This window comes from Fonsecaea pedrosoi (assembly GCF_000835455.1).
Source record: "Fonsecaea pedrosoi CBS 271.37 unplaced genomic scaffold supercont1.1, whole genome shotgun sequence".
NCBI classification, from domain to species: domain Eukaryota; kingdom Fungi; phylum Ascomycota; class Eurotiomycetes; order Chaetothyriales; family Herpotrichiellaceae; genus Fonsecaea; species Fonsecaea pedrosoi.
This window is the reverse complement of record NW_013550615.1, coordinates 106946-121577: the sequence shown is the minus strand read 5'-3', so window position 1 is coordinate 121577 and position 14632 is coordinate 106946. Positions and strand designations below refer to the sequence as shown.

General features: G+C 52.2%; 5 protein-coding genes across 5 annotated transcripts; 3 read left to right on the top strand and 2 right to left on the bottom strand.

Annotated features, from left to right (window-relative positions):
- Positions 1-409: 409 nt before the first annotated feature.
- Z517_00032 (uncharacterized protein) lies at positions 410-2731 on the bottom strand (the record flags this gene model as incomplete). The annotated part of the gene is made up of 1 exon (XM_013432998.1): positions 410-2731. One exon carries the CDS (start codon positions 2729-2731, stop codon positions 410-412), a length of 2322 nt encoding a protein of 773 aa, XP_013288452.1.
- Positions 2732-5636: 2905 nt separating this feature from the next.
- Z517_00031 (uncharacterized protein) lies at positions 5637-8345 on the top strand (the record flags this gene model as incomplete). The annotated part of the gene is made up of 1 exon (XM_013432997.1): positions 5637-8345. One exon carries the CDS (start codon positions 5637-5639, stop codon positions 8343-8345), a length of 2709 nt encoding a protein of 902 aa, XP_013288451.1.
- Positions 8346-8698: 353 nt separating this feature from the next.
- Positions 8699-9023, bottom strand: Z517_00030 (uncharacterized protein; the record flags this gene model as incomplete). The annotated part of the gene is made up of 2 exons (XM_013432996.1): positions 8699-8832; positions 8894-9023. 2 exons carry the CDS (start codon positions 9021-9023, stop codon positions 8699-8701), a joined length of 264 nt encoding a protein of 87 aa, XP_013288450.1.
- A 242-nt stretch (positions 9024-9265) lies between these two features.
- Z517_00029 (uncharacterized protein) lies at positions 9266-11748 on the top strand (the record flags this gene model as incomplete). The annotated part of the gene is made up of 2 exons (XM_013432995.1): positions 9266-9544; positions 9742-11748. The coding sequence occupies 2 exons, from the start codon at positions 9266-9268 to the stop codon at positions 11746-11748; spliced, it is 2286 nt and encodes a 761-aa protein (XP_013288449.1).
- Positions 11749-12990: 1242 nt separating this feature from the next.
- Z517_00028 (uncharacterized protein) lies at positions 12991-14622 on the top strand (the record flags this gene model as incomplete). The annotated part of the gene is made up of 2 exons (XM_013432994.1): positions 12991-13239; positions 13312-14622. 2 exons carry the CDS (start codon positions 12991-12993, stop codon positions 14620-14622), a joined length of 1560 nt encoding a protein of 519 aa, XP_013288448.1.
- Positions 14623-14632: the final 10 nt, after the last annotated feature.

The window sequence follows — 14632 nt, the reverse complement described above, 5'->3', positions numbered from 1 at the left end:
GTCCCGCTACAAAGCATCGAGCATTCCATGGCTCTGAACAAGTAAGTTCTTACCGCGTTAGCCTCCGATTCCATCTTTCTCAATGACGAGGCCGCTGGGGCCAGAGAAGCGTTCTGTTTCAGCCGTTGGATTGTCATGCAACCCACGGTGAATTGAACGCAATGCCTAAAACAACCAGCCACAAACATATCTTCTCAATTGTTCTGATGTACACTTTATTCTCGCTTTGATGTCCCATCTCTTCCTATGTAAGCTGATGCTGACTATTTCCATTAGAGTACTATGTACAAATTCCAACAGACATCTTCCGCGATATATTCATATATGTCGGTAACTCCCTATTATTTACAAGAATGTTTCGATGGGTTGGTTCTGTTTGAGAAAACAGAAGTTAATGGGATGAGCGGGATCAAACCAAGACAGTTTCCAAGATGTCCAATTCAAACCGGCGAGGATTGCCGTGCATCAGGCCGTGGACGTATGCTTCGCCCACCAAACGATGGGTTCTGTCACCCAACCCTTCGCCATCTGCCCTGCCATTGACAGGACGAAGAACGTATGGCACTTTACCACCACCTAGAATCCAAACCTCATCACCCACCCGAAGAGACCGCGATCCAGTTCCCAAAAGAGACAAGCGCTTTGTCCGGAACAGCCTTCGCAATTTCCCCGACCCATACCCGATATCATGATGCAATTGGGCAAGGTCAAGTGGTGAATATGAATCGCTGGACAACATGTTCTCTACCAATGCGGTCAATCGACCGCGATAGAAAGGGAGATTGTACGCAGAGTCTTCCGGCTCGGACGCCAACAGACCGTGCCAATTAGGGTTGGTAAGAGTCGAGATCGGTGTTTGATGTGGCTGGAAATCGGTGTCATGCGATGACCAGGGAGCTAACCGGTGGCGTATCTGCAGATTGAGGATATAGTCGATGAACATGCCTCCACACGCAGACGGAGCCGGATGTTGGCGAGAGTATGTGTTTGTGGTCAGCGTCCGCCAGAGGACGTCGAGGCGCGAGATAGGGGCCCCTCGGACTGATGGCACACGGTAGGGATTCGGGAGGTGGAAAACTAGATCCACAATACTGGCCCATGGCTGGCCAGCATCTGTCGCTTCATGTGGCATGATGGCTTTCTCGGCGATGGTATCGATGTGGAAACCTTGTACTGGCAAAAAGCCACGACGCAATGTTGTCTCGTCATCTGGAGGTGTCCATTTCACGTCGCCACAAGCAGACCAGTTGCATTTTCCCCGGAATTCGAGCGGATATGGCGTAAGAGGCACAGAGTAGTCTGGAACCCAGGTCGGAAGACCTTTGATCTTGGTCAACGATCGATCTTGCACATGGGATAACAAATTCAGATTCCGAGCGGCCCGAATAAGAGTGCATGCAGCTTCTGTGTACACTTGGCGCACTGGAGTATGATAGTTTGGCTTGATCTCCATGGGCGTCTTCTCTGAGGGTGACTTTGTCGAGTTGGACAGACTGAGAAAGGCGTACACCTTGTCGCGGGGATCAGTCGCGGCAGTATACCTATGCGTGTCGACCAGCATCCTCAGCGACGGGCCCGCACCTTTTTCTTTCTGGGAACGCGACTGCAGAACATTCCTTGTACTGTTGAGGTAGACAGGCGCGAGGCTGAATCTGGTATTGCTTGCCAGCAGCTTTCTGTACGCTCCTGAATTCCGGCTGAGCGCACGGATATGCCGCATCTTCTTGGTCGATAAGTGATGATACCACTTCGTTGCACGGATGAATTCAATCGTCTTCGCCAGTTGCTCCCATTGTAGCACTCGACTTCCACAGATGACCGTGGCATTTCTCGCAAGTGCCAGCTCCTGGACCACCCAGCATCTCGAAAACCAGGGGCGGTTCATGAATGCGATCAGACCAAGCCAGTTCTGATAGCTCAGCGGCTCGATACCCAGCTCTCGATAGCATGAGCCGGTCTCGTCGTAAAATCCCGTATAAGGAACAGTAGGCCACGCCTCTCGCGGGACAGCGGCGATTCTTTCCACCACGGTGCACGCGTCCTGGGTAAAGTCGTCCTCTTCACCGAGCCACACAACCACACCTTGGGCCGCCTTGAAGATGTCCGCCATCAGGTTCACCTGCTGGTTTCGCTCCGCAAGCGAAGCTTGGTCGATGCACAGGGCGTCCACCCAAATGTAGTTGGGCCCCGCCGCAGGACTGTGCGGTTCCCTAAGATTGCGACCGGCCAGCATGGCGAGGGCATCGTGCAGATTCGCTGTGACGCGTAGATTGCGACCCTCGCACTTGACAGGGAAACACGGCGTGTTTTCCGTGATCTTGGTACGAAGTCCTGGGAGACTCGCGGCTTGCGGTCTCGGGCCAGATGGTGTCCCAGTGCTGGTCACAAGTCCTCCGTGGCCATCCGGATCTAGCAGACGAGGAGCTCTCGCCTGCACGCGCTGGACGAACGCGAGGCGGCGCCAATTGCTGCTCCGCGACGGGCGAGACTCTGGGATCAACGGATAGCCCCATGTGTAAGACAAGGCATGGAACGGAGGGGCATCGTCGACGGAAAACGTGCGCAGTGAAACTCCTATGCTCGCGCCGCTTTCAGGCGAAGGCGATGCCGAATGGACCTCGAGTAAGCGGATAGATGTAGGCGAAGGGAGGGGTTGGTACTGGTACGCCCGCGAGTCTGATGCCAGAGAAGCAAGAAGTTCTCGAGCATTAAATCCCCTGCGAATCCTCATCGAGATTCGCTCGTGGGTAGAACCGTTGTCATCACGTCTTCGGCGGCGGGTTCTGAAGTGATTGAAAACTCCAACACTAGTCAGTTCTAAGCGAGCCCAAGTGCCCTCAATGGGGCTTCTCGGTCTCTTTAAATATACATAATTTTCTTTTTTAATTTTGGGAAGTTTTCCTAGATCAAAGATATAAAACATCGACCAAGAGTGCTGGCCTGACGATGTTGTAGCTCTTAATTCAGAGGCCACTGTTACTCAGAACAAGCGTCAACGCCTCCGCTTGATAGATCAGAGAGATGACCATAACAGGAATCGAGCTGCGAGGAGTTGATTCACTTGGTCTTGACCAAGCGTTAGCATTTCCTGCTAGACGCTCTGTGCTGGACTCTGTGCAGTGACTGTCCATGAAGTCTGGCTGCCGTGGAGCAAGAAAACTACTCATACATATCTGCTAGAACGAGCGCAAGAACAGACCGAATGCCACAGCTTCAAGAGCATTCTCCACTAACGACCCCCTCTAAAGCAATCCTCACGTCGGAATTCCATCTTGTGAGCGAGAATGGTCTTCAGCATTTGACAGTCACCGTTTCGAATTTGTCTTGAAGCCTCCACATGCCAGTCAAAAGGTATCGCCTTCCAGTTTCATCGACATTGATCTGTCGGATGGGTGTCCCATATCCTGCGATTGAATGCACATCTTCGAGAAAGTAGTTGTATGTTGAGGCGTCTGAGAGAGGCAGAACATGTGGTAGGTGGGCGAGGAGCTGTCAGGTAACGCATCGCCAATGTCAAGAGTCTGACCATCGATACCGCGTGATCTAGTGTCTTTCGCGATATGAGAACCTGAATCCGCCTTAGCTGATGTCGCCCGTTCTCGTGAAAAGCTGATTTCCGCTGTTGTAATCTGAATCTCATCAGCCCAGCGAACGGATTTTGGGGTTGGAGAAGTCGAGCTCATGCTTATTCTCCTTGACCTGGTCTCGCTGGATAGATGAAACTGCCCCCGTGGAGATCCCTTCGACAATGGTGGAGACTTGGAGAGGGCGGAGCGGAGCGGTCCGATAGCATTTTGCACCGAACCTCGCGTTGTCCAAGGTTTCGCGGATGGATCACTCTTTGTGGTTGACATCCGCCGCGGTGAGCCATAGATGCTGATCCTTGTTACGGGTACTGAAAGGTTGGACGAAAGGTAGCGAGAAGTTCGGCTTTGACTTTGCAATTGCGACTTGCCGCTATATCGCAGACCGGATCTCTTCGAGCTGTTTTTAACGCAAGGAACATCCACTTCCTCGACCTCGTCCTTCCCACCCTCGAAGACGTAGAGCTCCTCATGTCCTTCCCATAGCTTTGTATCATGGTGCCTAAGATAGGCAGCCAGGCCACCCAAAGTACCGATGAGGAGGCAGACGAGACTGCCCAGAACCAACAATGAAATAAGGATGCCTTTGACAAATCCTATTTCAATAATTCGATAAAACGTTGCCTGAACAAGTTCGAGAAAGGAGAGAGGGCCGGGGTCAGGTTCAATGATTTGAGGGACAGAGGATGTAAGGACTCGGGGGCAAGGAAAAAGAACGAATACAAAGGAAAGACGCAGAGGTATAACGTGTCGCGAAGACATCGTGAATTGGAGGGAGTGTGGACAACCATAGATGTTGGGAACTGAGAGGGAAAAGTATCCTTTTGAGAGGCTGAAGAGTCAGCACGGAAAGGAAATTTTCACGCATTCTTGGGCTGGCAGAAGTTCGAACTGCGGTGAGCATCTGACAGCAGTCGTGTATGGAGCCCTGCGCAAATCCATAGAGGCACGCAGTTGTGGTGTTTGTACACAATTGTTTCTGGCCCCCCTTGTCTGTGCCTTGGGGCTGAAGCTGAGACTCAACCGTATGCACCACGGAATGTGGCGAGTGACGGAGAGGGAATGCGCATGAAATCATGCTTCGGTCGCCCCAAGGGGGGAGGGTATTAATGGTAGTACTAGGAGATACACTTTTATTTCCGGCGGCTCTCATCAATGCGCACGTACTGGGAGGAGGAATTCAGGGGTTAATGCACGCCGAAATCATGGTAGGGATCAAAAGGGATCAAAAGGAGGTTGCTGCACGATGAATGATGGGCGCGGAGTGAAGATTGAGGAGGATGGAGCTGTACCTGAATCCTGTGTTACTTCGGCTGAGCTGCCCTTCATCATTCATCCGCCGTTGCTGCTCAGCTGCGATTCGTCCAGCTTCTCTTCCCAGATCCTGGTCTTCGTCGTTTCCCTCTTCACCTTTCGCATCACTATTTGAATCCAATATTCAATCTTCGGCTCACTTCACAAGGCTTGTTATCCGCCGATATATCTCGTATTCACTCACCGTTACCTTGTCCAAGGCGATTGCAACGCACCTTCCTCGCTCGACGTCGCCCGTGTCCGTACGAGCAGACAATCCCCGTCAGGCGCTTGTCAATACTTCTGTCAAAGGCCTCGACTGCTCCTCGGCGGCAGATCTAGCCCAAGACGCTGTATCTTCGAACCAGAGACTCTCATCCACATAGTAATCTACCGGCGGTCGATCTATAGCGCCTACCGATCGATGTGGTAGCCAATTGACTGAATAATTCCTCCTAACCGCAACGGCAGACAGTCTTGAACTCCTGCGCACCAGCAGCTGCGGACTTGTCGCACTTCGCATCACGCACCCAGCCATTCGTCACGCCTCACGAATCCTTCAAAGCTCCGAGGTCCCCCTGTCTTCACTCTCAAAACGTCCTCCTGAATATCCGAACCGCCTCCCCATGCCCTGAGGTGCAACCGCAGATTTCGCTCTGCCCCCGTGGCCATATGTCGCAATGAAAAGGTGGAACCATTAAGGCTCTTTCAATGTTATAAATCCGTTCTCGGATGGGGAGGACCATCGAATACACCATTATGGGGCCGGCCAGAGATTCCCCGGGTCAATCTCCTCCTTCAGCCTCCAGGTCGCTACCCTTTCGCAATGGATCCAGAGCCGGCTCGACCAACCTCAGAACCCTTTACCGCATCTCAGCACAGGATGTTGCTGACCACCAGCCGGAAGAACACTCGTACCACTCTGTGTCTACGGTCTTACCTACCTCACCAAACCTCCCTCCTACACCCCCTGGCGCAAATAATGAAACCAGCCCATCGGCTGCAGAAGAGGCGACTTCATCTTCAGATGCGGCTGTGTTTAGATCCAGCTTGGTGACGCCCATAAACCAGAACAGCCCGCCGACCCCTGACAACACTCCTCCTCGGGAACGTTACGGGGCACTTCCCCGGCGCCCATTGCTAGACCCACAACCATCCATAGCCTCAACGCATGCAGAATCCTTCAAGACCGCTAATGAAGACTTCACGTCAGAAGGAGAATCTGATCGTTATACGCCACGCCCGGATAATGGCTTCAGATGGCCATTGAGTTCCATTGACAGGTTTGGAGCAGCTTCCCATCGTCTGCGACACAGCTCTTTTCCTAGATCACCTCTGGCCGAGCTTTACGGAGTACACCCTGCTGTCAGTCAGTCTCCAGAACCTTTAGTCGATCATTCGCACGTGAATCCCAGTAAGACCCATGGGATGCCAGAGGCGTACCCTCAGAATCAGACATCGGGATCGAGTGGCGACGCACTTTTCGACAGCGAGGAAATCCGCATACATCTTGACCCCCCTCAATTGTCTCTAGCTGAGGAAACCGAATCAACTCATCTTGTTCGGCACAGCACTGGCCAGTCCGATTTGAAACGGGGCAAGAGTTTACGCGAAAGGCTTTTGGAGGCGCAGAGCCAGGATCCATCGGCATCGACTGAGAAGTTTGCAAACATCATCGGGTGGAACAATTCCGTGCCAATCGATGATGAAGCCGGAGATCGACAAGTGGAAGTCGATGACAATCGACGTTTTTCGGGAATCTCTACAACTTCGACTGTGGAAGCATACGTCTTCGAACAAAACTCTTTGCCGCGACGAAAAACGACGTTGCGCCATGTCAGCAAGCACCAATCCCTTCGTTCTGTGAGCTCACCCTTGCCAGCGTCGAACAGGAACTCCATGAATTCCGCTTCAGACTCACCTCATCGTCTTGTTCACAAAAAGGCGAGACTGAGCAATCAAAATCGCTGGAGTTTTGGATCTGAAGTATCGAGATCTTACAGCCTGGCATCAAGCGCGGTGCTCCCCAAGACTGAAGTGATTCGCGTGGCGGTGATTCCGGAGAGAAGCTCCTCCTTGAGCTCATCTGCTCACACTAGTCAGCGGCAATCGCTTTCGAACAGTTCTGGACCTTCTCAATTTCGCAAGACGTCCGACAACCCACCCTCTTCCTGGCAACACAAAAGGGCGTTTTCTGAGTCTTCTGACCGTGGTAGGGAAAAACACCAAGTCCCTCTGATACCTCCTCGTAGCTCCTCGCTGTCAGCACCTACATCCAGAAGCACGTCACGAGCCAACTCTATCACTTCAGAGCATCTGCATGTACGCAGACAACAAGCCGAGAAGGACTTACGCAAGACCTTGGACAGGATGGAATCGGAACGACTTGTCAATAGCCTGAGAGACTGGGAGGTTATAGATGGAAATCAGCGACTCGACAGATCTTCGGGGACTTCTAAGCCGCAATCCTCCACGCTTCCGAGCAATCTGAAAGGTGTTTCTGCTGGCGAAGGTGAGGCAATATCAAACCCGCTAGGTTTGGTGATCCCCGGAACAAAGGAATGGGCGGCACTCCGACCACCATCTATCTTCGACACACCCTTCTCACAACCTTCTTTCCAGTCAGGATCTCCTGAGATCAATGAAGCACGGGCGATCAACTACTTCCCCCACAATAACTATTCTGTGCAGCTCATTGAACCATTTCCTGTAGCGGAGTCAAAAGCGGTCCAGGAAGTACAGAAGCAAAAACTTCCAGAAATCGAAGTAGAGTCACCGTTGCGCAACCCTCGACAGCCGCCTGAGCCACCACAATTCAAGCTGATTCCACCCACTCCTGCTGATGAGGAAGTCAAGAAGCAGTTGGGGGAAGACAGAATCGATACTGTTCAACGGCCTGGCGGTTCTCGACGACGGTCCGAATCATTGATGAGCTCCATTTCACGCAATTTGAGCCTTAAAAACGCGCGCAATCGCAAGGCTGATCAGGATCTCGACGGAAATCTGCATCCATTCTGGCGGCCTCGCGCCTTTTGGGACGACGTCGATAATGCTCGCCCTGAATCGCAACCTCAGGAACGGTCTCTGGATCGTGAAATCGTGAACAATTCTCTTGGATTGCCTCAGGAGAGGACGGTCATAATGGGTCCAGTATCCCTGATCCGACGAATATCGCAGCGACGCAAGCAGAAGAGAGGGATTGTGAAACAATCCAGCCATTCCAGTCTCGCTAGATTGCAAGCGAGCCGTAAACTACACAAGTTGTCTGGCTCGGCACTGCGGTTGCAAATCTCCTTGGTAGGGATTAAAAATATTCAAGAAAGGCTGTTGAATGCCAAACAACGTAAAGAGGACGAGAAGAGAGAACGGCGGCGGGCCGACCTTCGACGCAGTATTGGGGCTTACGTGATTTCACAAGGAGACTCGAGATTCCCAGCCAGCAATACGAGCCTTTCCCGGGATGTCTGAGACGTTTTCCAAACAGAATGCTGTTCTCACACCGTCGGCAGTGGAGCTGGTTTTCCTGCGTCTGGATCGTGTTGATGGACAAGTATGTGGTCGTCATTTCATGTTTGCACGATATCATGTTCGACTGTGCTATTTGGGCCCTGGTGGCTATGGATTTTTTTTTTTTCGTTTGGGCGTTTTGGGAGGATCTTTCCACTGCGCGTCGATTTCTTGCTCGATCGGAGACACTGAAGATTTATGGCACGAACTTGATGTCTTGACGACTGATGATTGGGATGAATTGACGAGCTGTACAACTAGAAAGCACGGCCGAACCAGATGGATGACGATTTAGCAATTGATTTCTATATGATTCATCTCGCCGTCGTATTGTGCCCAACACCAACACCCTTCGTCTCGTTCTCCATCTGCTGCTTCTTCCTGAGATTCTCAAGCACAACTGAATCAAGGAATGGTTCAGAGGTTATGCTGGAGTCGAAAACGGTTACTGTGAGCCGTCTTGTTAGCCATACATCATTCGCTGATTAAATGGCTCATAAGATCCATACCGCGCTGGTTTTGGGTCTGTGGTTGGGCGAAGTAGATGGTCGTTCTGGAAGCCGGCACTTTAGGACATTGCTGTGATTTCTCCAATGGACCCTTTAACAGCTCTCTCTTCTTCTTCTCATCACCCGCCATTGGACTTCTGGGGCGATTCTCTCCTCTGAGATTGTGATGAAAAGGTGCTGATGGTGTTTTCGGCACGGAAGATCTGGGAATGGTGGCCAATAATAGTCGTCCACCCGCCTCTTTTCCATGATTATTGCAATTTGCCTGCGCCTCCAACTCTAAAACTATCTGCGCAGCTGCGTGCCAACCGCTACGGCTCACCCAGACATCCATCTTATCTTATCTCTTAGCAAAGTTGATTGCGATATCGGATGGCGACCGCAGCGTGGACAATACCAATCCAAACCCTCATCGGCCTGGAAATTGGCGACGATTTCAACCTGGCTGCTACATCTGCCGCGAGCCCGGGCGATGGCCCTGGTACGGCCTATACCAGTCCGACTCAGAGCCACAAGAGAAATGCCTCCATTGCGGGCTTCGACAGCTCCCCCGCGAGCCTTGAGTCACCAGATCACAATGGTGACGAACACATGCGTGATGGCAGGCGGAGGCCGGTGAAAAGAGCTTGCAATGAGTGTCGGCAGCAGAAGGTGAGCCTTGATGCAATGGATTGCGTGCGCGCTACGAAGGGTTGTTGCAGGACACCACCTCAGGCCTGAAGTGGTGCGACCGACTTTTCCGCTGCCCCTCGTGGACTGTGCGCCGAATCACTGTCGTGGTTGCGCCGAGCCCTCACGATCTCTTCTCCAGTCCATGGAGCCTCTGTGCTAACAGCGTTTCTCTGCAGCTGCGATGCGATGTCATTCAGGAACCTTTCCAGACGTGTACCCGTTGTAAGCGACTCAATCTCGACTGCAAAATCGAGGACAATTTCAAGAGGATTGGCAAGAGATCACGAAATGCAGAAATGGAACGCGAGATCATCGAGCTGCGCAAGCAGGTAGCTGCACAAAAGCATACCGCAGGTGTGGCAAACGGTTCGCACACAAATGGAGGTGCCAATCTGCAGGTATCACCCTCAGCAGACGGGACCTTCACTTCAGATGCTGCCGCCGCAGGGTTACTTGACTTGAGAGGTGGTGGTTCAGGCAGACCCATCTTCACACGGTTGGAAGAGGTGTCCTTGACCATTGACCGGGCGCAGGAGCTCTTTCAACGTTTCTTCACGTTTCATCACCCTTTTCTTCCCTTTCTCAACCCCGATAGAACCCCCGAAGAATACTACGCTCGATCACCTTTGCTGTTTTGGACAATTATTTCAGTGGGTGCACGGCACTACACCCCAGAGCCAGACCTTTATGGCTCCCTGACTGGACCGGTGATGCGGCTTGTCTGGTCGTTTATCTCAGATGTACCTCAAAACTATAATATTGTTAAGGCCCTCATCTTGCTCTGTGCTTGGCCTCTGCCCACCAGCAGCACCTCGACAGACCCAACCTTCATGCTCTGTGGAATGATGATGCAGATTGCCTTACAGATCGGTCTACATCGTCCAACGCATGCTCAAGACTTCTCCAAATTTCGGGTGGAACTTCGAGAAGTGGAACTACAAGATCGAGTGGTGGTTTGGAGTGTGTGCAACATTGTCGCTCAGAGAATATGTACGGCATATGGGCAGCCACCTCTCAGTATTTACGATTGGACTCTTGGACCTAAACCGATTGAGACCAACCCAAACTACGAACTGCCAGCTCCCATCTTCAATCGGTTGCTGATCGAAAAATTTGTGGACAAGGTCTCCAGGACGCTTTACATGAATCCCCACGATCCCGTTGGGCTTGCCACTGATACGGAGCGCCCTACCTACGTTTCGTTTCTCGCACATGAGCTGGAGGAACTTGAGGACAGGTTACGGAAGGATACGTCACCAATAACCAAGGTATACCTCAAGGCTGCCGCTCTGCATATGAGATTGAGTGCCTTTTTCTCACCGTCCTCGCTGCCTTCATACCGGACCGACATGTTAAAGCTATACTATGCCACGACTGAGTTCCTTGAGACGTGTCTCAGCCTAGAGTCCAACGTCAGTGTGAACCTACCTTCAAGCTACTCACACGGCTTATCGCTGTCGCATGCAACGAACTACATATTCCACATGATGCTCGGCGCTGGCTTTTCCCTTCTCAAACTCATGCACAACTTTCTGGGCGAACACGAACTCGATACCAAAGGAGCATCTGAACTCCTCTCGAGAACGGTGTGGGCGCTACGAAATATGAGTGTGGTGGAGAACGATCTTGCAGAGCGCCTGTCGGAGGTTTTGGCCCAAGTCTGGAAAAGTGGAAGAGTTCGCGCAGAGCCGAATCGCAACAACATTGGCGAGGGCGGCCCCGACGACAGTCTGCAACTCAAGGTCAAGTGTCGAATGTCCATGTCTGTGGTGTTTGATTCGGTGTGGCAGTGGCGGCAGAACTTTCATTTCCGAGGGGGAAAACCTTCTGATGGTACGGGTAACCCTAGTTCGTTCGAGGGTGATGCTGACCGAGCGGCAGTGAGGCAGCGAAATCCCACCCTCGAGCAAACCGACAATCAGATCATCATACCGGCATCAACTTTGGACTCGAAGCCTACGGTAAACGACCCCATGTTGGCGAACTCCACCATTGTGCCTGGTATGGCTGGGATGGCTACTGGAATGGTCGACGACGCCGGGATGGACTTTGGCGAGGCAAGCTACGATGTCTTTGATCCGTTAAACTGGATGCTGGACGGGATAGTGGATTTTCCCTATAATTTCAACAGCGTGCAGGGGAGTGATCTGACGGGCGGGGATGCACTTGGTGGAGGAATGTAATATTCGACGATTGGGGGCGCTGGTTGGTCCTTGCGGTCACTGTCGAATGGGGGGTTTGACGTCTTCTATTTTTGACATAGATATCCCAGATGGTTTACGCAAGATTGATTGTCTAATGTGAAATTAGAGTCCAGAGTGCTATACAGGTTGACAGAGGTAGGCGTGAAACACCACACGGAAGTTGCCATTATTGTACGAAGTACGGAGTACAAGAGCGTTATTGTACTCGTACACGACGTTGTGCGGATTGATCTATTGGATCTCTACTCGGTACTGCCACATGGCCGCTCCCTTCACCTTAGCCCTACAATTTCACCCTGGTTTCGTCCCCTTCATTGACACTGCTAGGGCTTCCTCGCCTGAATTTACGTCAACTTCACGGGGCACCATCACCAGCGCCACGAGCCGACGATTCAGCTAGCACAGAAAAAGGATCAGAGAAGCAGTCGATGCGCTCTGGACTCAGATCAGCCCGGCCTCCGGCGATCAGCCTGACCAATATGCATTGCTGAGGGACAGTTCATTGGCCAGAGACAAGAGCAGCCACAGTTGCTTATCTCTGTCTCCAAGCAACGGGCCAAGCGTCAAGCTGCACGCTTATTGCCCTCTTTCCAGAAGCAGTGAAGCTGCCCTCGATCTACCCCTTCAAACTTCCCCACGCACCGTGAGGTCCTCGATATGGACAATACAGCCGGTGGCCCCAAGGTGAAGGCGATCTCCGGTCTTCCACGCGAGTCAGAGAACGGCTCTGAGCGCGGGAAACGTCTCCTCTATCTCTCGACAGGCATTGAAAAGAGCAGGGATGCAGAAGAACAAATTCAGAGGCAGCTGGTTTCGAGAATGACTTGGCGGACATATTGTCAGACCGATCCATGGCCAGACCGCAGGCCATCGGGCTCGACCGCATTGGTCGAAGTAGACCCCATGTCGGTGCGAAGGCGGACAGCTCCAGAGTCCAAGGCTCTTATCTCGAAGATCGCACAACACAGTGGGGCACCAAAGATGGAAGGATGTTGATGGTGTCCCCGACTCCCAGAGTGACGGCGCCCTCCATCTGAACCAGTTGTGGCAACTGCCGATATGAAATGCTATATTACTTCACGTTCCTCTGGCCTTCTTCAGGCTCAGATGCTTCGAATCTCCCTGCTTCGTCTTGTCGGCCCTTAAGCTTCCTTGTCTTCGCTTCTTCTACGGGCTTACGTCTTGTCCACAAGCGATCCGCGGGAGTTTGGCTCTAGCGCAATGGCTTCCTACGAAAAGAACGGCTACGATGTCGAATACCAATATCCTGTCTCCACGGGCGAGAAACACCACTCGGTCGTGCCTCCAGATACCTCAGGCGCCGTCCATGGCGAGTCATTCGTCGTTGGAGATTCCACCTATGCAAAACTACAACGTCTTGCAGGACGGTTCCATATTGAACAGCGAGGTATTGAACGAGTCCCTGAGGATGAACGGACGGACAAGAGTACATTTAAGGTCGGCACCATGGTATGTCTAGTTGTCCCCCCTGCTCCCCGAAACTGTGTTTGTCACAGAGTCTTGTATCTGACGTGAAAATAGTGGCTCGCTGCCAACATGGTCGTCTCTTCCTTCGCCATTGGTGTCCTTGCTGTGCCCGTTTTCGCACTGGGCTTTGTCGACTCGGTGCTTACAATTTTCTTCATCAACTTGCTGGGTATTATCCCAGTATGCTTTTTCTCCACCTTTGGCCCTCGATTCGGTATGCGCCAGATGATCCTCGGGCGATTCTGGTTCGGGTATTACGGCGTCAAGATTATTTCGATCTTCAATTGTTTGGCATGTCTTGGTTGGTCTTCTGTCAATGTCATAGTGGGCGCCCAGTTCCTCCGAGCAGTCAACGACGACGTACCCGCCGCAGCTGCCATTATTGTTTTGGCCGCAGGAACCTTTATCATCACCTTGTTCGGCTACAAGATCGTGCACATCTACGAGATGGTGTCCTGGATACCTTCCTTTATTATTCTCCTCATCACGCTGGGCGTGTTTGCCCATCGGGGAGACTTTGTCAACATTCCAATGGGTAGTGGCGAAGGCGAAGCAGGCTCGGTCTTGTCCTTTGCTGCTTCGATTTTCGGATTTGCCACGGGCTGGGCTTCCTACGCCAGCGATTACACATGCTATCAACCTGTCAGCACTCCGCGGACCAAGGTCTTCTTCTATGTATTCTGTGGACTTATGTTCCCTTTGTGTTTCACTCAGATGCTGGGCGTGGCCATTGCGACGGCCATCCCCTCCCACCAGGCGTATTCGGACGCTTACGACAAGAATGCCGTTGGAGGTCTTCTTCATGAAGTGCTTGTTCCGCGCCTAGGTGGCTTCGGGAGCTTCTGTCTTGTCGTTCTGGCTCTGTCGACAATCGCCAACAACGCACCCAATATCTACTCCCTCACTTTCTCTCTGCAAAATCTTACACACTATGCGCAGAGAGTTCCGCGATTCTGTTGGACGCTTGTTGGAACTGTCGTCTACTGCGCCATCGCAATTCCGGGCTTTGACCACTTCGAGTCGGTGCTGGAGAACTTCATGCTTGTGATTGGCTACTGGCTCGCCATCTACGAGGGTATCGCCTTGCCAGAACACTTCATCTACAAGCGTGGGTTCTCTGGATATATCCCAGAAAATTACGACCAGCCGAAGAAGCTGCCTCCCAGCATCGCTGCTTTGAGTGCGTTCCTTTTCGGTGTGCTGGGAGCCGCAATGGGAATGGCGCAAGTGTGGTACATTGGTCCCATCGGTAAGCTGATCGGGATCGGGTATGGTGGTGATATTGGATTTGAGCTGGCATTCTCCTTCACTGCCGTCACGTATGTGCCGCTCAGATGGTTGGAGAGGAGATACTTTCACCGGTGAGACATTGACC